Here is a 25,497-nt window from a genome sequence, read left to right on the forward strand (position 1 = left end):
GGGGCAGTTAACGCCACATTAGCTAAGAGCGGAATTCGCCTCTTAGCGCCTCTTTTAGTTTCAAAATGAAAGCGGCGTGCTGCCCCTGCGGCATCGGAGCGATCGGACGAGAAAATGACGGCATCTTTGAGCTTCTTATTCTTCTTTTTAATGAAGTGCACAGTGCAGCCACCTTGAACACGTCAAGAATCTTCCCACGAGGTGGATGTGGCGGCCAAAGAGCAACCAAAATACCAGAAAGTTTACAAGCGCTTTCATGTCTGGTGTGTGTATGTTAACGCTAGCGGTCTTTAAATAGGCTATGGGTGTCGAGAGGTGGGGTCACCTGATCCCTTACAGCAAACGGAGGCGATGGAGAGCGGCTTTGAAGGCGCCCCACGTGTTCTTTTACCTCCACTCATTCCGCAGGCCTCGTGTTTCGGTGGTAAATATCGAGTCTCGCCGGTGTAGGGAAGACGCATCCTAGCAGAGGAAGCAAGTTAATGGTAGAAGAGGGGATTATAGGAGGACGTGTTCCCTTTTCTCTCTCTGCTTCCCTCCATCCTCTGGATTTTCTCCCCTCTCGGTGCACTTGGTTTGGAGGATGTGTGTTTTCTCGAGGCAGGGGTGACCTGGCCGTGCTCTCTCATTCATGTGTGTAATGAAGGCCTGTGAATAATCCCATTAGGTGTTCAGATTAAAACCTGAGCTGATATTTGAGACCGTGCCCAGCACCGCTTTAGAAAATGGAGAGCGCTGCTGCCCGGGCCCTGGGGGGGGGCGGGCCGACGGGAAAGAGCAGCCGAGGAGAGCGGGCCGCGTTTTGGACTGATAGAGTGCCGCTGTAATTAAAGGAAAAGGGGGAAAGCTTCCGCGGCGCCTCTGCCGAGCCTGATACCTTCTTTTTCTGCCAGAGGTTTGCAGAGGTTTACCATTTCATCACAAAAAAAAGAAAAGAAAATACATTCAACTTTGTAGGGCAATCATATATTGTGGGGTAATTTGCAAAGAGAAATTAATATATCCTCGGAACGTAGGATTACATGACATAAACCTTCATTTCGGCTTGATTGTGATTGGTGTTAATTGAATTAACGGTAATTTAATATCTAATTAACATAATGGTATACCATAAACGGTGTAAAATATGTCGCATTTAAGATGTTATAGTTCAATGAATCGAACTGATTTACTCAGATCATGTCTGATATTCTCTCTGAGAAGCCGGCTAATGAGCAGCGCTAAGATCTCTGCTCCCTGGATCCCGATGTGTCACATTAGGATGATAATAACTCCGTACAGCAGCAGGCATTAGTATCATCCGCGGCAGTAAATCTTTTTTCTGTGCTTCGTCTGACTCCTGTTTGGGTGTGTGTGAACTTGACTTCAACACCGCTCCGCTCTCCTGCTTTCTGTATTATCTCCCACACCATTTGTTTAAGAAAATAGATGGTTTAACGCTTTGTCGTACCCACCCCGCTCTGCTCACCACCAACACCACCACCAACTCTCTGCTGGGGATTCAGCGTTGCGCCATTGAAGTTGAACGCGGCTCTGCTCTGCGGGTTTAGACGAGCGCTACCTGTGCTCCTCCAGCCTTTGATCGCGTTTCACAGTAGACGTCTCCTTCCGTCTCGGCGCTTCAAGGAGCTTCGCGCATTTTTTTTTGCGGGTCCTCTATGAAGTGAGGTGAGCGTAGGAGACACGGTTTCTGACACTCCGCGAGCAACAACCGCGCCCATCACAAGCGCCATAGCCGCCCCGCGAGGAGGCCGTGTGCTCTTAAAAAAGAAAATGGAATGGATGTGAGCGTTAACATTGTGGCAGTTCTGAATTTTAAAACAAGGCACAAACCTAGCTTCTTAAATCCTTTTGATATTGTTTGTCTCCAGTGGGCTGTTAGTCATTGGCGCTCTAGATTAGAGCAACACCTTTTCACTCGTCTGATCCTTTCTTTCTTCAGTGGTATGCCTTTTGTTTTTTCCTCTCTGCTGTGTTCTCTGCTGCCTGAATGGAGGAGCTTCGTGCTTATCTGCTCCCTTGATGCATGATGATGTGTAAGCTCGGCTGCTGTTTAATCATCTCTGGCAGTGCTCTTTCATTTCATTACCGCTACACCGATGATGAAGTCGGTTACATGTCACCTTAATGATGGACTGTACTACAGAATGTCATCATGTGCTTACTTTGATCTTGTGTGAAACCCCTGAAGGCTTGAAAATGTTAACTGCGGCCACGATCATGAATTAATTATTTCTTAGCTCCTTTGATTTAACTGTCCCACTTTCTTCTGCCTTTCAAATGAAGAAGAAACAATGGCCAATACACACTGACAAACATCCTTCACTTTTACTCCCTCCTATTGTTTTTACTCTCCGATGGTGTTGTGTTGTACAATGTCTGAAACTGCATGCGACTGTTGGAGCCTTGCCACGCACTGTGAGGGCTCCTCTGGGGTTGGGGGGTAGGGATTGCCGTGGGGGCCGCGGGGGTTCCTTCCTTTTCCCTTTGCTTTTCCGTCCTTGTCTCCCTTCATCTCTCCTAAAAAATAAAAAACCCTGCACAAATGCACCTCCTCCCCACAGAGCACTGACACACTCCCTTCCATCTGTCTTTTCCTACCCAGAATTCCCTAACAACCTGAGCACCCCGGGCTATGAGATCCCGTTGGAGCAGCACAATGCAGGTGTCGCCATCGGGGTCGCAGTGGGGGGAGTGGCCCTGTTAGGCGTGGCGGCCGTACTGCTCTTCGTATTCCTGCGCCGCCGCCAGCGCACCTTCAAGGGGGACTACAGCACCAAGAAACACGTGTTCGGTAACGGGTATAGCAAGGCCGGCGGCCTGCCCGCGCACCCGCCCATCCCCAAGAACCTCCAGTACCCCGACGACTCGGACGACGAGAAGAAGCCGACCCAAATCGGCGGCCCCGGGGGGTTCGAGGCGAGCGAGTGCAATTTTGACGGAGAGCAAGAGGACCTGAAGAGGCCCTATTTCACTGTGGACGAGGCGGAGAGCCGAGATTATGACGAGCGGACTCTGGCTTTCCAGTATGACCCTCAGGCCGAGATAGCCGACGACATGATCTCTCAGACCGACGGCTCTGTCATTTCTAAGAAAGAGTGGTACGTGTAGTGGCATGCAGCAACCAAACCAAACCCTCCTCACCCCTTCCCTCACCCTCCCCCCCTCACCACCCTCCCCCACCAACAAACCCCACCCCACCTGCATTCCACTGCACTGTTCACTTCTGTCATTATTTCCCGCCCTACCATTCGTCAGACTGCACCCTCCACAGTCCCGTTCCTCTTATGGTCTATCTAGGTACCCCCCTACCACTAGCCCCCAACTCCACCCCTCCCCCCCCCCCCCACCACCAACAACATCATCCAACTAATCTCAATTAGAAAAATTCGAGCGCCTAGTGCTAGTGACATGTGCTCCTCAACATGACAGCATTGGTGTCAGTTCCATGAGGTGAATGAGCAAAGAGTACGAACCAAGGTATGTAAGTGACTGTGGTCCATCAGTACTGGTGTAATATTCATTTTGTGTATTTCCTCATGATATAAATGTATTAAATGTGTGAAAAGAGACTACAGGTTGAGGTTTTTGCTGAGCACACTTGTGAAGGTCCTACACTGGATTTGCGACCTTTTTTTTTTTTTTTTTCATTACCGTTTTTGGTTTTTTTATAATATCTTTTTGTATTATTTTTAAGTGACCAGAGAATTGAGAGTTAAATGTTTGACATGATTACAGGTGGAGTTGTAAGTGTTTGTAATTTTGTGGTCAGATGTTTCAGAGAAAAAGAAAAAAAAAAAAGAAAAGCCCCACAGCACCTGTACCATTTCTGCCGTTCCGCACTGGGGATCGCGTCAATGAAAAGACTCATTTTTTGTATTTTCACTGCATTACGAGCAGATGTGTTATTGCTGTTTCCCCAAAACACGCTTAGTCCTTCTTGATCTCCCTCCCTGGTTTTATTTGTTTCCTAAGAACAAGTTGGCCTACTGTGTGTTTTCACACTACCCCCAAATTTCAATTAAGTTTAATTAGTTTCCAAATCGGTAAATCAGAATAAGGGGGGAAGAGGAGGGCTGAACCACTTTCTTTCCGTAGTGCATCACAGCATCAAGTTTTGGTGAGTCTGTTTCAATTACGCCCTGAAATGTCATGATTTTCAATTGACTTGAACAGATTGACCTTTGCTCACGAGCTCTACATCTTACCCCTATAATGAAATGTCCGTTTCTCTCTGTGCTGAGGTGTCATATTAATGTTTGGTTCTGACCCTCCTTTTATCAAATGGATGTCGCAGAAAAGTGTCTGTGGAATTTCCCAATAATGACTTTTATCTCTCCTTATAATTGTGTGACTCTGCTGGAGATCTTGTTCACACAGACACACACACACACACATACACACACTTTTACCCACAACACCCCTCCACGCTTACACCAACAGCATTTCTGTGAGGAGTCGTCCATGGATCTCAAGGACACGGATGTGAGGGAAATGTCGACAGATGCCATGGAAGAAACATTTTAACATGTAAAGGGAATTACCAACAAGAAGGTGTCCAATATGTCACCTGCTGCTTTGATTAGTTTGTCCATCTGTTATTAATTCATTTTAGTTTTTATCTGAATTTAGGTCTGTCAGAAGTCAGAAATGTCCATTACACAATATTCACCGAAAAGCTTTTGCTTCAAGCTAAAAAAGGGACAAATTAAATGTGAAACATCAGATAAAACAGCATTTGAGTAATGTCCTGGATATAAATGATATGAATACTATATCAAGCTTATGCATTATTTTATGCATGCTTTTTATTTGTGTTGGCGATGCGTACGTCACGTTTCTTTCTGTATCGATTTCCGTGCGTTTGTCTTCATTTGCAATTCTAAAAATGACTCAGTATTGTCAGTATTGACTGAGGTATGAGTCCATGGATAAGTAGTAAAAAAAAACCATATATATACACATATGTATTTGAAAAAATAACACCTCTCTTTGAGCAGATCTCTCCATCAACTTGAGATTTAAATATCTTAAAATCTGTGTTTGTCTACTGTATCTTTTTAGATGAGCATGTTAATCACAAGCCTCAATTTAAAAATTGTACTTCCAAAAGAAATTGACATCTCAAAAGTGGGAAATATCCCATTCTGATTAAAATGAGTCTGCTGATTTCTGTTTTGTTCAGTTAAATTTTCTACCGCCATTTTCGTGTCTTTTGTGGTTCAGTGTAATTTTCAAAAGAAAAAGTCAACCACAGTTGCAAAATCTATTTTTTTTAATCACAATTTCATGGCCTTTTAGTTTATTGATCGCCTCTTGGTTATCTGATTTGCTGTAACATTTTAATTCCACGTAGTTTGCATGTTGCAGCATAATAGAGACAAACGATTTTATCTTATCTTCTTGTATTCAGTGCCTATATAAGTCCGAAGTCGCAACAGTTGCTGCTCCAGCAAGTTATCCATGCCGTAGAATGTTGTCATAGACGAATATTGAGTAATGACGCGTACTGCTAAATTGAGATCAAACCTTCACCACTTTCTCGCACAGCGCTGACCTTTCTAAGCACAACAATTATAATTATAATAATGGAGTAAAAGGAGATTTCATTGAAATGTTTTCAAAAAGTGCCGCAAAGAAAAGCTCAACTTGACCCCCTTTGAAAAGCACAAGTATAAAGGTTTCATTGTACACTTTTCCTGCATCCATTAGGAAACCACTGGCACGCTTGTACGTGTTGGAGGAATTAAAACCTTTTCACATCAAGGTTGTCGTTGTGTATACTGGTAGATGTGAACATTGTCTTCATGTTGTCGGGGTGTTATGAGTTCCTATTTTGTAATATTGACTGTAACTCCATTCCATCCTAATCTACTTTTTGTATCCAGTATGTTCAACATTCCACTGTAAATACTGTACATACGGTTGAGATAATAGTTGGGATTTATTTAGGGACAACTGTGTAGGGACCCTGTTTATGTAAAATATACCTATTTTGACTGCAAGCCTAGAGACTCGATGATGGATAGAAGAAGCCGATAGCTTATTTCCAAAGTCCCACCTAGAAATGCTCCTCCGGTACGTTTTTTGATATGCCACTAGCGGCTTTGCTGTCATACAAAAGGGGTGACGTATACAGTATGTCCATTTAATGTTATTGAGAGAAAATCTAAAAGAGAGAAATTGTCTGTATGCTGCCATGTGAATGTATATTTCTGAGGGTGTTACAAATATAAAAAAAAAATCTCCTGTTTAATTGTGATGACCCAGTGAAGTAACTTGTATTTGTTTTAAGCATTAAATAAGTTCAATAGTCAACAATATTTGGTTCATGTCTGCAACACATTTATTCTCGCTGTGTATTGATCTCTTTCCCAATAGCTTCTATCGGTAATGTTTACCAGTCGCCTCCTGACGGGGCTTACTCGGTCTAATTTTTCCAGCCTCACTACTTCCTGTGACAACATGTTCTTGCTGGCATCTTGTCAAACACCGTACTTGGACTAGGTACCCCCTTTAGAGTCCATTTTGGATTTTTCAAGGATGGCTTAACAGTTTGGACTTTTTACACACAGGTTGAGGGAAAAAAACAACAACAATTCATTAATGCAAAGAGCGTGGTTGTATTTAACTAGACTGACTAGCCAACGACTCGCGTGACAATAGACTCTCCCCACAAACGATGTTAGCAACTCAAGGGGTGAAACGAATCACGTGACCGGTGTATTTGCACGAGCATTTCACACAATTTGCGAGTGACAAGTCACATCACTTTCTACCTACATGAGTCCCTTGTCTCTTGCTTGGCATGGTGCACTTAACCAAAGTCCTGTTTTTTTTTTTTATACCCATCCACCAGCTCCTCTCCCTTCCTTCCTTCCTTCTCGTGTGGACTGTCTCATACTGTAATTGGTTTTTGACCGTCTAAGGGCACTCACCAAGTGTTGTTATTTGACAACATTTAAGTATAGAGTGAGGCAGACGATATCTAAATCCAGATGTTGCCTTCTCCCATCCAGCCATTAGGCACAGACACGGTTTTAGACAGAGCCATGTTGCAGCATCCAGCATTCAACTCTCTTAAGAGTCAACAAGAATAAATATATTTTAGACTCCCCTGCATTGTTTGCTCAAATTTTCCTGCCTAAACACGTTACCAGTCTGATGACAAAAATGCAGTCAACACAATCAAAAATCGTGAGGAAATGTCTTCTACTTTCCACAAAAGTGTGAACGGTATCACTCTTCATTGATTCAGCCTTTTCAACCTGTTGCCAAAGCAGCTTCCGTCAGTGAGAAAAAACTCATATGTCATGAACTGATAATCATTTCACATGAGGCAAACAAAATATAAACAAAGGGATACACTGACCGTAAACAATAACAACTTTAGCGGTTATTGCTGGACTTTTGAGTGTGTGTGTCATTTCCCTTCTAATTGTAAAGTGAAAACTGTCGGGCAGATGTTGGTATTGAGCCCAGAGCTTAATGAAGCTACAGTGATATGATGAGAGCGGCTCAGTGTAGAGCCAGACAGATCCGTCTCAGACTGTGGGACTTGAGTGCAGACATCTGCACCGTGCACATTAGGAACAGCCCAGAGTTTGCAGCTGCTGCCATCCATTTGCTAAAAGAGCCCTTTGTAGCCCGTAGGGCTTTGAAGGCACATAGGCTGTTAACATGCATGGCCATCAGTTTTTTGCCATCCCAAATGAGCCGCGAATTCTACAACATCTCCTCTATCAAAGTACTTTTTGGATGAAAGGTGGATTTTATTATTTTTTTCTTTTACTTAATATGTCTCTTATGAATTCAAAAGCAACGTTGTAAAAGCACTTTGTATGTGATGTCAATCCATTCAACTCAGCCGGAAATCTGAGAATAAAAATTAAACTTACACGGCATTCATGACTAAAATCACTGTGGAGAACATTTTTAATGGATCTGACCGTGCCTGCAAAAGATTTCATGTCGATCATTATGTTTTTAGAATTGTATTTCAAGCTACAATAGTTACAATGCAGCCTCATGAATTGATGAGTTTTTGACTCAAATTGCTATTCAATTATCATTTTCTTTTGGCACTCAGGTTTTACAGGCCATACTGTTTAAGAAAACTTGAAGAAATTTATGGTAACTTGAGTTGAAAGAAACTGTTCAACTGCTGCCTTGAATTTCCGAGTTTCCAAATTCCGATTATCCTAACTGGAATACTGTATCAATCCGAAATGGCTTCAAGAAAAGACCAATATCATGATTAAATGGTCAATGACCACACTGTATATGCATGAGTAATCATTGGGCTGGATGCACGAGATGGGTTTGACTCATTGATCGGTGAGGCGGTGAAGCTGCACTAGGTTGTTGCTGTGTAAACGGATCCATGTATTGATATAAAAGAGGGGAAATATATCTGATTTATTCAAGTGTTTCATTTTAAGATATACATTTGGTGGAATCTCTTATGTGAGTTGTACAATCTTCTCACATTAAGTATTGTTGTTGCTTTGCAGAAAACTAAAGTGCTTTATTTTTGGTATGTTCATGCATAGTTATTTCCTATGAACTTTTTTTGGAGGGATAAAGATGTTCATAGCTTCTAAAGATGTTTTTGGCTCTTGCTATTATCTTTTTTCAATGTGTACTGATTTAAGGTCACATGAGGTCCATAATAATACGTGTCACTGTAAATTATGTCCTTACTTGCTGAAAGGTTAGGATTTTAATAGTAGGCAAACACTTCACAGGGTTATGGTAGTTACTCCAAAGGTTGCAAACAGCTGAAAAAAAACATCACAAATATGTTTTAAAAGGTTGCCAATTAAAATGCCGAGAGACTTCTACACACATTTTTTTTTTATTTTTTTTACAATTTATCAGTTTTAATGAAAAGCCAACAGCAATGTAGAGGAATGTGGCTCCACTTCAATTTAATGCAAAGACATGCAAACAGACCGACAAATCCACGAAGGAGTTCTATGTACACCTACATATCAGTTAGACACAAACACAAGAGTTGAAAAAAAGGTTAACAGGGCTGCCAAACAACAGCGTGTCTCTCCAAAAACAGGAATACCTGCATAGTGTGCATTACCAGCACATGCAAATGAGAGGGTCATGCAAGAGGTGAAAAATCCATATAGAAATTACAAAATAAAACTGTTATCCATTTTAAATATATCCTTCAAGTTGTATGTGTTTACATGCAGTGAGAATGGTGGCTTCCAGTGCATAGCAATTCCTTTAGCCTATGAGTGTAATCAGTGTACAAATGGTTTCACAATCACTTTAAGTGAAAATGTCTTTGTAAATTTCCAAACAACAGCATTAGCAGGTGTCTTCCTTAATATCATCTTAAAAGCAACCTCAAAGCAACCCTGTTATCTACATCAAGCTCAATAAATATAAGTCTGTCGTCCGGCTGCTTTAGAATAGCGGTAGAAGTCTGAAGCCCTGAAAGTTGTATCAGCTTGCTTGAGGAAGTGGGCAGTAATTCCAATACAACTAATGTGAACAAAAGTTAAGTAATAAGAAAAGAAAAAAAAACATACAGCAAAAAATGTTCACTTCACGTTAATGAACATATGAGAATAAATTAATAAGGACAGTAAATAAGAAGCGGACATCTCAGTTTAGAACAATAGAAATCATTTCAAAACACAATGACATTCAATAAGAATATATCTTTTATAAATAAAAATGTATGTTCATGTTTTTCACATCCAATATGTATTTTCATTATTTTGCCTTCAAAAGGATTTTAGTTGGTGTACAAGGCAAGATTTTAGCCGAAAGCAACACATCTGGGGTATTGAGGGGCGAAGTATTATACACAGTTATACACTCAACTATTTACAGCTGCAACAGGCGAGACAGAGGGACTCCTCCGAGAGCTCTAGCCTGAAAGAGGAGGGCATTTCTAGCACTAAGCTCTTTTCAAGGAAAGCTGGTCTGCATCCATATTGGGCACTTTTACATACCCTCCCCACTCATTTTCTGTTTAATTTTTGCAATAAGGCGAAGCTGAGTGAAGTGCATTCACAGGAAAACACATTTTGTAACGTATGAATGAGCTACTGTAGCCATAATGTTGACATCTCTGTTAGTAGAAGCACAGTTACAGTGAGCGCATTGGTCGGATTGAGGAAAAAGAAAGACTGTTTTGTCATTAATGACCTGACTTGTATTAAATAAATAGTTTCCCTCTCAGTAGGATTTTAAGACAGGCTGCACCGGTTTCACAACATAACTGCCTGTTGAAAATGTCCAATTAGAGAGGAAATAAAGATGGGAATAGGCTGAAGGAGTTAGAGAGCATGTTAGCAACATTTCACAATAAAAGGGAGGAATTTTCCCACGTATTCTCTTCAAGGGGCATCCTTATTCGCGGGAGTGTCCCACAATAGCCAGGATGTAGAGGGAAATGTTGACGATGTCAGTGTAGAGGTAGAGGCAAAAACGTACTCCTCTGGACTCAAAGCCAGCTTCTTGTTGCCGAGGAGGAGCGGAGTGTCCACAGCCAAAAAGCAAGTGAAGCGCAGGGCCCCCAGTGAGGCATAAGCGATGTGAAGGATCCTGTGGCGGATGAAGATGCAGAGAAAGGCGAAGAGCAACAGCACAATCAGGCAAACGAACAGCTCGCCCCGACAGGAAGTGAAGTCATACTTGCTCTGTAGTGAGAAGAGCACGACCGTGAAGCAGACGACTGCAGTGATGCCCACGGCCATGATGACAGTCTCTGTGTCATAGAAGCTGGCAATCATGCCCACCATGTAGGAGAGACTCCGGGTCAGAATGGACAGTGCGACTAAGTTCCAGGGATGTTTGCGGCGGAAGTCTCCACAACAGCTGAGGACAATCAGAGACACAAAAAAAGACTGCATAGGACACATAGTATGTCCACGGGTTGCGCCGCACAAAGTACTTGGCCTCATCGATGAAGGTGAAGACAACAACAAACGAAAAAGTGACAACCAGCTGCACCGTGAGAACCATGAAGACTTTTCTGATGAATGCTTGTCTGATGGTCTTGTCCTCAAAGCCAGAGTCACTGAACTCCTCGTTATCGTATGGAGGCCCCTCGCCATGGTAACCAGGACTGCCGGTAGGAGCCATCGGGTCAACGGGAAAGCCTTGCTGCGGGTGTCCTTGCTGATAAGGCCCCTGCGGGTAGGGTCCCTGTGGGCATGGCATCTGAGCATAAGGCATCTGAGTGTAGGGACCAGGGGCGAAGCCCGGTCCTGCCTGGAGGTAGCCTGGCTGTCCGTATCCTGTTGCCGGGGGGGTATGGCTCCCCGGGGGCTTGGCTGTAGTTGGGAGGGGGCATGCCGAAACCCGGCTGAGGGGGTCCATAGATGTTGTTGTGAAGCGGGTTGCTCTCACCCATAATTATCCTGGGACATAATGTGGGCGATGGCTCACTCTGCTACTAGAACCATCTTTAATGTGTTTAGTTGACAGCGGCTGCCCACATTAGCTCTAACTCCCCCTCCTCCTGGTTGCTGGACTCGGACTGAACAACCGAGCTATTACACTTTCATTGCCATATTTACAAAAGGAGAACATGACTAGTCCTTGGTAACAAGGCCCTATTGTGACCTCATATATCTTGTGTGAAAACGTAAGTTCAATCGGAAAACGCTGCTAAGGAGACTCGACAGGTGGATCGATTTTGGAGCCCCTGCAGAGTGGTGCGGTCTCCACCTGTCACTCGAACCTTTGTTCTCTATATCATCCAAAACCTCGAACCTTATTATCATTCACATAGGCAACCTTTAAGTGGCCCTATGTGGCCCTATGAGGGACTATGTTTTTTGGAATTCCGCGTTTCTGCTTGGTCTCGACAGATTTTGCGGCTGAACAACTGTAGCCATTGTGTACAATATGGTTTTGATCGCATTGTCAAATAGAAAACATTGGACATCAACATAGGCAAGGCAAGGCAATTTTATTTGTATAGCACTTTTCATACACAAGGCAGACTCAAAGTGCTTCACATTATAACATTTCATACAATAAAGTGAAATAAAATGCAGGAATTACAAGACAATTAAAAACAGCAAATAAAATTATAAATTAAAATCTTATTTAAATTGTTTATTTAAAAGCAGAGGTTAAAAGTGCAATGTAGGTAAAATTTAGCAGAAGGCGAAGCTGAACATAAAAGTTTTCAGTCTTGTTTTAAACGTTGTCAGAGTTGGAGCAAGTCTTAAATCTTCAGGAAGTTTATTCCAGCTGTTTGTTGCGTAGTAACTAAATGATGCTTTCCCATGATTTGTATTTACTCTGGGAATCACTAACAGATTGGTGTCAGAAGATCTTAGTGATCTTGAAGGCTTATGTAGTGGAAGCATATCAGTGATATACTTTGGCCCTAAACCATATAGTGATTTATATGTGAGCAGTAGGATTTTGAAATTAATTCTCTGACATACTGGGAGCCAATGTAAGGATTTAAGAATTGGTGTAATGTGCTCACATTTTTTGGTCTTTGTTAGAACTCTAGCAGCAGCGTTCTGAACAAGCTGGAGCTGCCTGACAGTTTTTTTTGGAAGACCTGCAAGGAGACCATTACAATAGTCTAGCCTACTAGTTATAAAGGCATGTACAAGTGTTTCTAAGTCTTGAGCTGACATGAGTCGTGCTACATTTTTGAGGTGGTAGTAGGCCGATTTTGTTACTTTGTTACATGTGACTCTCCGAAGTTTAAATCTGAATCCATAATAACCCCCAGATTTCTGGCTTTATTAGATGTTTTCAGGGACAGAGAGTGAAGGTGTTGGGTTACTTTGAACCCTTCTTTTTTAGCACCAAATACAATGATCTCAGTTTTGTCTTCATTTAGTTGTAGGAAATTTTGACACATCCAGTCTTTGATTTGCTCAATGCACTGGCACAGAAGATCTATGGGACGATAGTCGTTTGGTGATAGCGCTACATAGATTTGGGTGTCATCAGCGTAGCAATGGTGGTCAATTTTATTTCTTTGCATGATTTGTCCTAGTGGGAGCATGTAGATGTTGAATAAAGTCGGCCCTAAGATCGAACCTTGGGGGACTCCACACGTTATGTCGGTTGTTTCTGATACGAAGTCCCCAATGGAAACAAAATAGTTCCTGTCTAGTAGATATGACCTGAACCAGCTTAAGACTGTGCCTGAGAGCCCCACCCAGTTTTCCAACCTGTCCAAAAGTATTGAGTGGTCGACAGTATCAAATGCAGCACTGCAGTCTAATAGCACATACGAACATACAAAAAAACTATTCATTTATTTTAAAAGTTTGTTCATAGTTTCTATAGATATTTATCAGATACTTTTTAAAGACTCTTCGGCAGAAATTACAGTCACGGCACAGCACCTACTTAAAAATATGGGTGCCCTTTAAAGCTTATCTCTCATTTCACTCACTATTTTCTAATTCTAAAACAGTGGGAAGGAACACCAGGAGCTCACTTCAAGAGTTTTCATTAAATAAATTATGACTGGTGTGTTAACTGCATACCAGATTCATCAAAGCACACAAGGTCAAATTGCCTCCTAAGTTACCATATGACAGGTTTCTGAATAACAAATGGGCAATTCCATTTTTTTTTAAAGGAATCCTGCACTTTCTTATTTAATGGAAAACGCATCGGGGCTGCATCACTTCCGGCCAAACTGCATAACGAGTCCATTTTAACCTAATATTCAAAACGCAGAATCCTTCAACCCTTTGCCCCTGGGCTCACAAGCCGGCCTGTTTGTAACCTGTGCTGACAACGTTATCTTCACCCTGCCTGTCTCTCCTTAACTCTATGTGTGCAGAAACTAAATGTCTTTGGGGTGTTTGATCGATCCACCTCACTCGTCTACTACGCTGGCCACTTGGAGTATAGCAAGTTAATTGCGTTTGAAAATATTCGCCAGGGCTTGTAGAAGTAGGTCCCAAGCAGACAAAGTGTGGGCACCCCGGGAGCAGCATTAACCCGGGTCCCAGGAGTGTTTAACCTCTGCGGTCTCCACAGTGGTGCACCAACCCTTGGAGCTTGAAAAAAAATTGCAGGAAGCTTTCAAACCACTCCAGACCTAAAACAAAAAAAAAAAAGGATCTTCAAGGTTTGGATAAATATCCAGTGGGCATTAACTTTTACCTTAGAATACTCTCTCTCTCTCTTTGGGTTGCATCCAGTAACCAACGTCACTGTCAAAATGACTGACCCGGTACAAACCTGAAACAAACTGTTTTCAAAACCATACTCATCTTCACCTCCACCTAAACTACTGTTTATTTCTGTAAGAAAACAAATATCCTTTTGGGGGGTTTTCAGTAGGGATGGGAAATACATGTTTTTCCAATGAAAGTTGCCCTTTCATCACCCATCCTTTAGGATACGTAAGATGGAAAAGTCCTTACCAAACAGTATCCACTAACACATAATCTTTCAAAACGTTCCCACGATTATAGAAAAATTAAATCCATTTAAAAGAGTCAACTGACATGAACGTAGATCAGCTAACAGCTTTCTTCTACTGTGAATCTGTTGGAACTAAGCACTTCATAAAGTCCATGCAAATATGCTAATTAGCATTAGCTAATGCTCCCGCAGTCGACCGGGCATGTGTGACGTGATGTGATTTTTTTTAATCGATGCTCGGCGATCTACTGCCACTACCTTCGTGATCGACCTATTGGGAACCCTTGACTTAAAACATTTGAACTATTCTGGAGCCTCCCTCATGCATTGAAACAATCCTGCAGTGAATCATTTGAATGTTTTCCAATTTGTTTTCCATTGTTCACTGCAGTTCTGCCTTTGTTTGGAAAAGAAACAAACATATTTCAAATACAACCAGATTGATTGGGCATGCGGTTTATACCCCACTGACAGACAGAACAAGCCAATTCTATTTCCAGAACATTTGGAATTGTAATGAATTGGCAATTATTATGGATTAACCCAGGATCAATCTGATGAAATTATTATTGCCTATTATTTTGTAAATGAGACGGCACATAAAAAACTGCTCGGATCCCATGAATAATTTTTTTGGCATCTTGAGGGACGCCTGCAGTGGTTGCTGTAGATGCAAACGCACACAAACACACACACTAGCCGGGCTTTCACGCCCTCCCATTTTCAGAGGCAGTCATGGCATGAGCAGCTCTGCTATCCAGCTGTGCATTAGCGTTCTCCAATTAAACTCAGCCATCCCAGAGCAGAACGAAAGGCCTAAACCCACTGGTGAGAAAAGTGCTGACAACTCTCATCTACAAAGTCCTGCTGGGAATACTCTGTCCCGGTGACCATTTACCCGGCGTCAAATAAGTTGTGTGTGTGTCTGTGTGTGAGTGTGAGGGTTTAAGACGTGCAAAGAATAAGTTAGTGTGCATACCATTCATCCCCTGGTTGATCAATGTTTTTTCTGCACTCTGACCTCAGAAAACTGTATTTTGTGAATTATAGTATTACCTCACATTTCTGATGAATCTGTGGTATTTTCTTTTACATACATGGTGCTACATTGCTCTTGAGACTTGTTTATAGCATAGTCCTCTCTTGCCATTGGCCGAAATTAAAATCTCTTTGAATATTAATCCCAGAAGGAGCTGGATGATAAAATTGTGGTTGACAGTTACAAGCTGCGGGAACAAAAAAGAGATTTCAAGGACATAATTTAACCTTCTGAATGTTGCGATGCTATTGCATTCAAGCCCACAATACACCACCTGCATTGTTAAAAACAGAACACAAGTTCTGTTTTTATACTTGAAATGTATCAAATTAACAAAAAGACATTTGTTTTATTCCACCAGAAGGACCAATCTGCATCGTCTCTTCCGACATCTTTCAAAAGAAATACGGTTACCTCAGGCTAAACCCAAATCATAGTGTCCTTGGTGATCAACATGAATCTGTACCTCCAACTGGAAGAACAAAAACAACACATCACAACGGTTTATCAAATCTCCCTCAGTGTCAGTAACAATTCAAATGTTTCTGACCCTTAGATATTAGAGAAATACTTAATCCCCCAAAATGACCCTTTGTACATCAATTACTGATCATGTGCTACCTTTAACTCCACAGTAAGCAGAGAACCAAAACAGACAAAAGTCTTGATAAACTGAGGTGAAATTTAAAATGCTCATTCATGAAGACTGTTTTCTCAGACAAGTTAGCGTGAAGTCATCTAATTAAATTCATCAAGAATTTTCTCCACCTTTTGGATGAACTTTTCTTTCCATATTGGAGGTAACATGGAGTAAGTGATTGATATACAAACTATTATTTTATGGGTGAATTATTTCTTTAAGCTTGCCATGAAATTAACGGCCTGAAGAATCCCTGAAGGAGAGCTCCCCCGTACACATTCACAAGGTCCAGAGCCTGACAAATGGGACAAATAGGGTAAATTAAGAATCCGCTGTCTCCCACCCCCACACTCCCTTTCCTGACTATTGACTCTCACGGCTTTATTAGAGTACATCAGCGTCAGTGCCATTCTACATTTAGACTAACAGTGCCAGAGGAGGCAGCCCATCAGCACATACAGGCGTGTCTGTCATAAAGCAGATCCAATGACCCTTTGTCAGAATTAATCCTCATCAGCCGAGCCACCAGGATGAAGATGTGCTGGCCAGTCGCTGCAGCGCCGAGACCGTCCTCAACTTAAAATAAATAGAGCTGCTGAGTCGTATATTATATCATATCGTAATAGTGCACAGTCAAAATGCGCTTGCCTGATTGGTCCAATTCATGGAAAAGAATTGATCCCAACGGCTGAATATAAAATTGGACGTGAGGAAAAGATATTCAACAACAGGGGGAAATTAAACGAAAACAATTTAAATAGGAAGGAGTAAAATACTGGACAGATAAATGTTCAAAGATCTTTTGACTCGTGTAAAACGTTGGTGTTCTTTGTCATAATGCACCACACAAGCCTGTATGCACCTAACAAGATGTGTCATATTTCATGTTTGTGAAATTCAAATGACCCTATACCCAGACAAAAAATGAGTATTAGAATTTGATAAAAATGATATTAGTCTTTGAAAGAGCAGATTTCTTTTAGAACAGATTATTTTTTTCCCCCTGCAGTTCGAAATGAAACAGGCGCACAGAGATGTGGATTCAGTTGAGTGGAATCTGATTATACGCCAGGAGGGACACGCGCAGGTATCTGCAGCGGAGGCTGACTTAACCACTCAATTATCTCTGGGCACCAGAGGTCACCAGAGAATATTTAATTGAGTCCAAAGTCGTACATCATACACCGCTTCTCATCTCAGGGAATCTGTAACTGTGGACTTTAGGGCGTTAACCTCCCAATCTCTGGTGTTTGAAGGTTCAGCATTACTGCTAACAAAAGTAAATCTCCTAAGTAGCGACAAACGCATATGCGAGCCAGACATTGATTAGATTACGCCAGTATTTGCAACTTCATCCTTGAAAGGCTGATCCATGCAAAAATGCAAACAAACCATAACTGCTCCTCACAGCACAGCCAATAAGGACTAATTCCCCTGAAGTCTCATGGCCAGTTGCCATGACGAGTCGCAACCAATTAGTTGCGTCAGGAGGATTGACTTTCTTTAGCAGCAGGTTTCAATACCCAAACCTGAGGTTGGTCACAGAGCCCACATCAGCAGAGCTGATATTGCTTTGTGCTGTGTGTATGTGTGCGTAGTATTTATTGCGCTATTTGAATTAGTAGGCTTGGACTGGATCTACTTTAGATACTTAAAAGATTTATTTCTTCTTAAAAGATCATGGAATTTAAAATTCCCGAAATTCTCGCATCCGATCAGATATCACTCGCTTGCGGTTTATCTGTGGTTTGTAAGCAATTAGATGTAGCGAAACCATGGTAATTGGTCCGAAAAGGACTTTTGCTCGCTTGAGACAGACTTTTGCTTGCGGATTTGCCTTTATATGAGTGATTACTGACACTGTGCTATGCTACTGAATGACGTGACATCCACATCAACGGTGGCTACGGTGACTTGTTTGTTTCAAAAACACAACTTAGAACACACAAGATCAACAGCCGACAATTGCGATGGCTGCCTTGTCAAAAGCCCAAGAGTACTGGCACAAAACCAGAACTTGGTCAATATAGTGTATAAAATATCTTTTTTTTTCTCATCTCAGTAAAAGACTATTTTGTCCTACCTGTTATAGTCCAATTGTATTCCCTTGGTGGGCGAAAAAGGCATACAACTATTGTATTACTATGATGTAAAATTATACTAGGATTCCAATCTAAGGAACACATGTCTTTTGTCAGCATACTCCAGTCTCTCCACTCAGTATGCCCATCCTGATCAGACAATAAGCAGGAATGCTTATCCATATCTTTAAGTTTTTGTTTTTTTTAAACCTAGGTTCTGCATCTGCACGAGTCATACTTTGGCCACCGAAAGGCGACGATATGAAATCTAAATATTCTTGTTTTCCGCCATGAATTGTAAGCAGTCTAAAGAATTTGTGAGATAACGAAAGCAACCTTTGCAGTACCAGAGGTAGAAATTATATAATTTAAATGTTTCCCCTTGGGTTGTAGCTGGAAATGTGCATGTATCATGGAGTATTATACAGTGCATCACATTAAAAAGGTAGCCTTTTTTATTTTTGCCAATGCCTCTGAACAATGTGTAATTTCTTAACCTCGCCAGTCGCTTTTGATGAACTTCATCACCCATATACTGATTTGTGCTACTGCATCGTTGGTTCAGTTAGGCATTTATTTTAGAAAAGTATCAATAATTACCAGTCCCACAATAGTAAAGTAAATGTATGTTTTCTGGTTGATGTCGCATGAGAATTTAACACATCTTTAATTTGCTAATCAAAGTTACAAATGTATTAACATAATTTAATACTTGCTATGACTGATGACATGTTTATTTATATCCGTCTCAGCCTGAAGATGATGAAGCCATAGAAGCGAATAATCAGTTGGAACCTTTTATTCTAAAGAGCTTTGTCATCTTGTTTTGCTAAGAAGTTGGAAAAAGGCCTGTGGCCTTTGGAAGCATTTCTGCTTACTTTCTAGCGTATTATTGTGTAGCATAACTTATTTTCTGTCTCCGGGATATGCTGTTTATTACCCATAATAAAAAGGGGCATTTTGTGTTTTAAGTCTTCTTCTTACCATTGACTAAGAGAAGATTTTTCTTTAATAATTTAAAAGAAAAATGAATCTGTTCAATATTTTTTTTACATAGGCTACTTCCATATTGTGTTGAAATGCAAGCTGCATTGTTCTTGCATTGTTGATAGAAAATCATATTTGTGACAAAGCTTCTCAAACTCAGATTTGAGAAAATTTAGAAAATCGAGATGCATTGATAATCGTTTTATCAGTTTAGAATCGATAATCGGTTTAGAATCGAATCGTGGACTTCTGAATCGGAATCAAATCGAATCGTGAGGTGCCAAGAGATTCCCACCCCTATAACTTTCCCCACTTTTTTTTTTAATCATTTTCATTATTTAGAATTTGCATATTGTGGTGTCTGCTTTACTCATCCATCCAATCCCTTTCAAGGCTTTTGTTCTTTGCCATTACATGAACATTACATGACCAACAGGATGTTTAGTGTTTCATTTTTGCCACGAAAGTTGACTCATTTAAATCTGTGAGTAGTTTATCCAGCACTTTCGTGGTTAGATAAATCAAATCACATAAGAAAAAAAAGATCATGATCTGTGTTAGAATAATAACCAGGGTACAACAACAACAACATCGTATAACAATCATGAAGATGTCATAAATAAAGGCTCTGTGGACTTTCTATTGTTACTGAACAAGTCAACGTTTACGTTTGGTTTCACTTGGGACACGAGCAGCCTGGGTTGTGTGGTTTGGTTGTGTTTGTCTGCAAACGTAGCGATAAATAACACAGCTCTCAGGGCATTAAGAAAAACAACTTGACGTAACTTGCTGGTAACCTTGTTCTTTCGGTGTGAACCGGAGTTGGTGAGCAAAAGGTGAGGGTCGGGAACGTAGACCGCCTGGTGAATTGAGAGCTTTGCGCTGAGCTCTCCCTCCACCAAGACGCTCGGGTGCAGTGCCTTTTATACTGCTGCAGCCCAATCCGCCAGTCCTATCCTACCCTTACTCGTGAACAAGATACCCAAGATACTTGAACTCCTTGGTAGCAGACCGTCCCCATGGCGTAGAGCAATGCACCAGTTTCCGGCACAGCACCATGGCCACCCTCATCCATGCCACTTAGGTCACTGTCCGAGGAGGCCAACAAGACTACATTATCTTCGACCAGAAGAGAAGCGATCTTGAGACCTCCAAACTTGACGTGCTACATCTCCCGGCTGCGCCTAGATATCCTGTCCTTGAAAGTCACAAACAGCACCGGTGATAAAAGGGCAGCCCTCCGAGAACATGTCTGAGTTATTGCTGAGAATACAAACAAAGCTCCTACTGCAGTCATACAGAGACCGGATGGCCTGTCACAACGGGTCCGGCACCCCATAATCCTGCAGCACCCCCCACAAAAACACAGTAAAATACCTTTTCTAAGTACACAAGAACTTATAAGCTGGTTGGGCAAACTCCTAGGATCTCTCCAGTATTCTTGCCAAGTTAAAGAGGTGGTGCACCGTTCTGTAACCGGAGCGGATGCCACGCTCTTAAATCAGAGGTTCAACAAACGGTACAATCCTTCTTACCAGCCCAGTCGTATCGGCTTTCTCTGGAACCCTGATAGTTCAAGCACACTCTCTGGTCCCCCCCTTTTTAAAAAATGGTCACCAAAGGCTGCCAGGCCTTTCGCATGGTTTCCGACCTCCAACCCGACAATGCCCATCCCCGGCGCCTGCCACCAGGGAGCTTTTTGACCAGCAACATCTGCCAGGGACATGGAGGCGCCCACCATCTCCCAAGTCTCCAGGCACTGCCTTAATGTTGGCCGGGTTTTGGAGTTCCTCAAAGTGCTCTTTTCACCAACGTCCCTGCCGTGATCATCAGCCCCCACCTGAGAACAGCTTGCGGTAAGCTCTCGTGTCGGGTCCGCCACCAGGGCCGTATAGCAGCAGGGAGTGAGTCCACATAGTAGTTATTAACCACCTTACTTTAATACTACATCATTAATATTTGTATATAGTATTACTACAGTGCATCCGGAAAGTATTCACAGCGCTTCACTTTTTCCACATTGTTATGTTACAGCCTTATTCCAAAATGGATTAAATGCATTATTTTCCTCAACATTCTACACACAACAACCCATAATGACAAAGTGAAAACGGTTTTTTGCAAATTTTTGCAAATCTGTTAAAAATAAAGAACGAAAACATAACATGTACATAAGTATTCACAGCCTTTGCCATGACACTCAAAATTTAGCTCAGGTGCATCCTGTTTCCGCTGATCATCCTTGAGATGTTTCTACAACTTGATTGGAGTCCACCTGTGCTAAATTCGGTTGATTGGACATGATTGAGAAAGACACATACCTGTCGATATAAGGTATCACAGTGAACAGTGCATATCAGAGCATAAACCAAGCCATGAAGTCCAAGGAATTATCTGTAGACCTCCGAAGACAGAATTGTATCGAGGCACAGATCTGGCGAAGGGTACAAAAAGATTCCTGCAGCATTGAAAGTCCCAATGAGCACAGTGGCCTCCATCATCCGAAAATGGAAGAAGTTTGGAACCACCAGGACTCTTCCTAGAGTTGGCCGCCCAGCCAGACTGAGCGATTGGGGGAGAAGGGCCTTAGTCAGGGAGGTGACCAGGAACCCGATGGTCACTCTGACAGAGCTCCATTGTTGTTCTATGAAGAGAGGAGAACCTTCCAGAAGGACAACCATCTCTGCAGCACTCCACAAATCAGGCCGGTTTGGTAGAGTGGCCAGACGGAAGCCACTCCTCAGTAAAAAGTTTGCGAAAATGCACCTGAAGGACTCTCAGACCATGAGAAACAAAATTCTCTGGTCTGATGAAACAAAGATTGAACTCTGGCCTGAACGCAAAGCCTGGAGGAAACCAGGCACTGCTCATCACCTGGCCAGTACCATCCCTACAGTGAAGCATGGTGACGGCAGGGTCATGCTGTGGGGATGTTTTCAGCAGGAGGAACTGAGAGACTAGTCAGGATTGAGGGAAAGATGAATACAGCAATATGCTCCAAAGCGCTCTGGACCTCAGACTGGGGCGACGGTTCATTTTCCAACAGGACAACGACCCAAAGCACACAGCCAAGATAACAAAGGAGTGGCTTCAGCACAACTCTGTGAACGTCCTTGAGTGGCCCAGCCAGAGCCCTGACTTGAACCCGATTGAACATCTCTGGAGAGATCTGAAAATGGCTGTGGCTGGACTTGAGGCTGTAATTGCTGCCAAAGGTGCTTCAACAAAGTATTTTATTTATTTATTTTTAACAAATTTGCAAAAAAGTTTTCACTTTGTCATTATGGGTTGTTGTGTGTAGAATGTTGAGGAAAATAATGAATTTTGGAATAACGCTGTAACATAACAATGTGGAAAAATTGAAGCGCTGTGAATACTTTCCGGATGCACTGTATGCCACTTTCTCTGTCAGTATACACAATTGTACACATTCCTTACATCCATGATTTGCGCAAACGTCAAATCGCAAAAATAAGTGACGGCTGAGGGGGTAAAATTACTTTGGGAAACCTCTTACATCCATCTTGGGGCCCTTGCGAGGGACTTCCTGCCATGAAGCATCTTGTTGAAAAGGAAACATGATACACGTCTTTATTCAAAAGGTCTCTTTCCTTTTAATAAGCTGCCTGTGTGGTAAAAGCTCCCCATTCAAAGAAAAGGAATTCAGGGAACGGCAAATAGATGCCTGGCCGATTGCCTCATGAGAATCACGGCACAATGTGGCTCTTGAAACGAAAACACACCAGCAACACAAAGTTCCACTTTAAATCTCAAATTAAACGGCACAACCATGAAGCTTAATTCATTCTGTCACAGGAGAATGAGAATTAGCACCCAAATGCAAACGACAGAAGCCATTATTGGGTAACAATCTATTCGTTGCCCCGAGAAGACAGATCACGGTGCGAGTCCCATGGCTCGACACCCGAGGGAGGCATCTCTCGATGAGAGTCCTGTGGCTCAACGTCGGAGGCAGGTTGAGTACAGGAACTCTACAGACGGAGAGAGCAAGTCAGTGACTCACAAGGTCAGGCAGAGAAACTCACAGGACGGCAGTGGTGACTCCCGGCTAAGAAGACAAACTGGACTGACGACCCAAGTCTGCAAGACCAGGGTTGAAATACAGCCAATGACGAGTCCTCATTGGTCGCAGCTGTGTACCGCTCGGGAAGGTGGGACCAAGAACCCACCCACAACAAGCAGATGGAAAAACAAAATAAACAGGGGGATGACAAACACATGAGGGAAGGGGGTTTGGGGGAGAAAACAGAGGCAAAAGACAGGTAAGACAGGGATGCTGAGACATTCAGGGTATCTGGCTGCTTCATGCCACTGATAACTGCATCAGGATTCTTTTTTTTGTCTTATCTGTAATATAATCATATTGTAGTATTTTCAAGAAGATATTTCTTCAGGCCATACACTGACTATACATTTTAATGTCTTTGTGCGTATGTGTGCCCTTTAATTATTAAAAAAGCAGTTTTAGTTTACACAGTGCATTGCTCTATGCTATGGGGCGCCGTTTGTAAAATGCCGCACATTCCAAAATCCTGCGCAGTTTTGCTACATTTAGCATTATCATATCAACAAAAAAGCATGACAATATTATATATGTCACTTTTTCAAACATTGAGAGAAATTCATGCAATAACTTTTCCAAGGATAATGTTTAGCAGTAACAAAGTAAATCTAAATGTTAGATTTAACATTTCAATGATGACGTTAAAGGATGAAACTGCAGCACTTTGTGTGCTCATGCCACTCTAGTACAGCCACAACAGTAAACACCCATCAGCCTGTTTTGATGGATGAGAGCTTAAAAAATAATATTTGTGGCCTGGATTTGTATTTCCTCATTTTGGAACCACAGTTAAATGATGACCAGTCATCCCACTCATGGAAAGCTTAAGTCATAGTTCTCTCATAGTGTTTTATCTGGAAGGATGTCCACTATTAAAGTTTGATTCACAAGTGAACATTTGTTTGCCCCAAGTTGGGTTAAAACATGTTTTTTTCAAACTATTCCCATTGTCCTATTTATTTAGTTCATCCTCAAGCCAACCAAATATTTTCAAGGTCCTATGACTTATATTAGACGGACAGGAGTGAAGCGATCCACATTGCAACTCCCAGTAAATAAAGAAAAACATTTGAGTTAAATAAAATGTGTTTATCCCCACAAGCAAAATAACAACAAACACACGCTACGGTATACAAAGCTGCATCAGCTGTACACACCATCCACCAGGTACTGATTCATACAAACTACACCTCCAGTGCAGCAATAGTGTTTTGGAAATAAAGAAATATAGTTCAGTTACATGTGTTATTGTTAAATGAAGCTTCAGCACTCTGGAGTGATGTTATATTACAATTAGGGCTGTAAATAGATCAAATTAACGAATTAATCTCACATTTTACAATTAGATTAATTGTCAACAGATCAAATTAACTAATCTCACATTTTGAAATTTTGTTGGTTTAAAGTTTGTTTTTCTAAAGACTAAATCTCATAAATTAATAAGTTAAGTTAATTACTGTGTGTATTTTATACACTGTTTAATTGTATTTTTTAAACACAAAACTACACACATGTGATCTTGGAGGCAGAATTCCACTAGGTGGAACATGTTGAACTAGCGTGCACTTTGCTGTGGTCTCAACTCTACATCATTTGACGCTTGTGTTTGAGCCAACTATCTCCCGATGTTGATCCAGGATGTTTCCAAACCACTGTCTTTTAGGGACACAGTGATGGTCCTATGCAGACTCTGTGCCGTGTGCCGTGCAGGGAAGGTGTTGTGATGGAAGTAGTCTAGCTGCTATGTACCTAAATACATACAATATTACAAAATAGGAACAAATCCTCAAGGTTTATGTGCATAGAATATATTGTAGGCTGCTTTGAAGAGTAAAAAGTAAAGACATATGGATCCATTGTAACATATGTCTCTGCCATGCAAGTCAATGGAAATTCAGTAAAGGCATTATCACAGTTACCTCTAAGATCCAATTGATATTGATCTGACTGATCTGATCTGACAATCTCATGCTGTAATGGCAAGAAAAATATATTTTTGGTTTTCTAATTCATCATATTCTTCCTGTAGTAATTTTTCCATGACTTTATGAAGCCAAAATATGACCTAAAAAATAATTAATTAACAACACATGAAAAGCCTAATTAAGAAAAGGTTGGATAAAAGAACTGAATGCAGCTGAAACTACACCTAATGACACCGTCTCAACAACGAGACTAATGAGCTCCATAAGCGATCATATTGAATTATGCATTAAGTTCGTGCATGTTCTCATGATAATGTGTCCATCCTCATTATTCATACTGCCGTTAA

At 41.7% G+C, this 25,497-nt stretch overlaps 1 protein-coding gene and 1 pseudogene across 7 annotated transcripts in view; one reads left to right on the forward strand and one right to left on the reverse strand.

Moving 5' to 3' along the window:
• Nucleotides 1-25,497, forward strand: part of nectin1b (nectin cell adhesion molecule 1b) — a 137,763-nt gene that overhangs the window by 62,660 nt on the left and 49,606 nt on the right. Inside the window, exon 6 of one of the 7 annotated variants that reach the window (XM_040173585.2) lies at nt 2,606-6,323. The exons of the other annotated variants lie outside the window; for them this stretch is intronic. Within the exon in view, the coding sequence (XP_040029519.1) occupies nt 2,606-3,111 (506 nt within the window). The 3' untranslated portion in view covers nt 3,112-6,323. Of the gene's footprint in view, nt 1-2,605; nt 6,324-25,497 lie in introns of those variants that run through there. 7 annotated transcript variants of the gene reach the window in all.
• LOC120817398 (protein lifeguard 1 pseudogene) lies at nt 10,237-11,485 on the reverse strand (annotated as a pseudogene).

This window comes from Gasterosteus aculeatus, chromosome 1 (genome assembly GCF_964276395.1).
Source record: "Gasterosteus aculeatus chromosome 1, fGasAcu3.hap1.1, whole genome shotgun sequence".
In the NCBI taxonomy this organism is placed as follows: Eukaryota; Metazoa; Chordata; class Actinopteri; order Perciformes; family Gasterosteidae; genus Gasterosteus; species Gasterosteus aculeatus.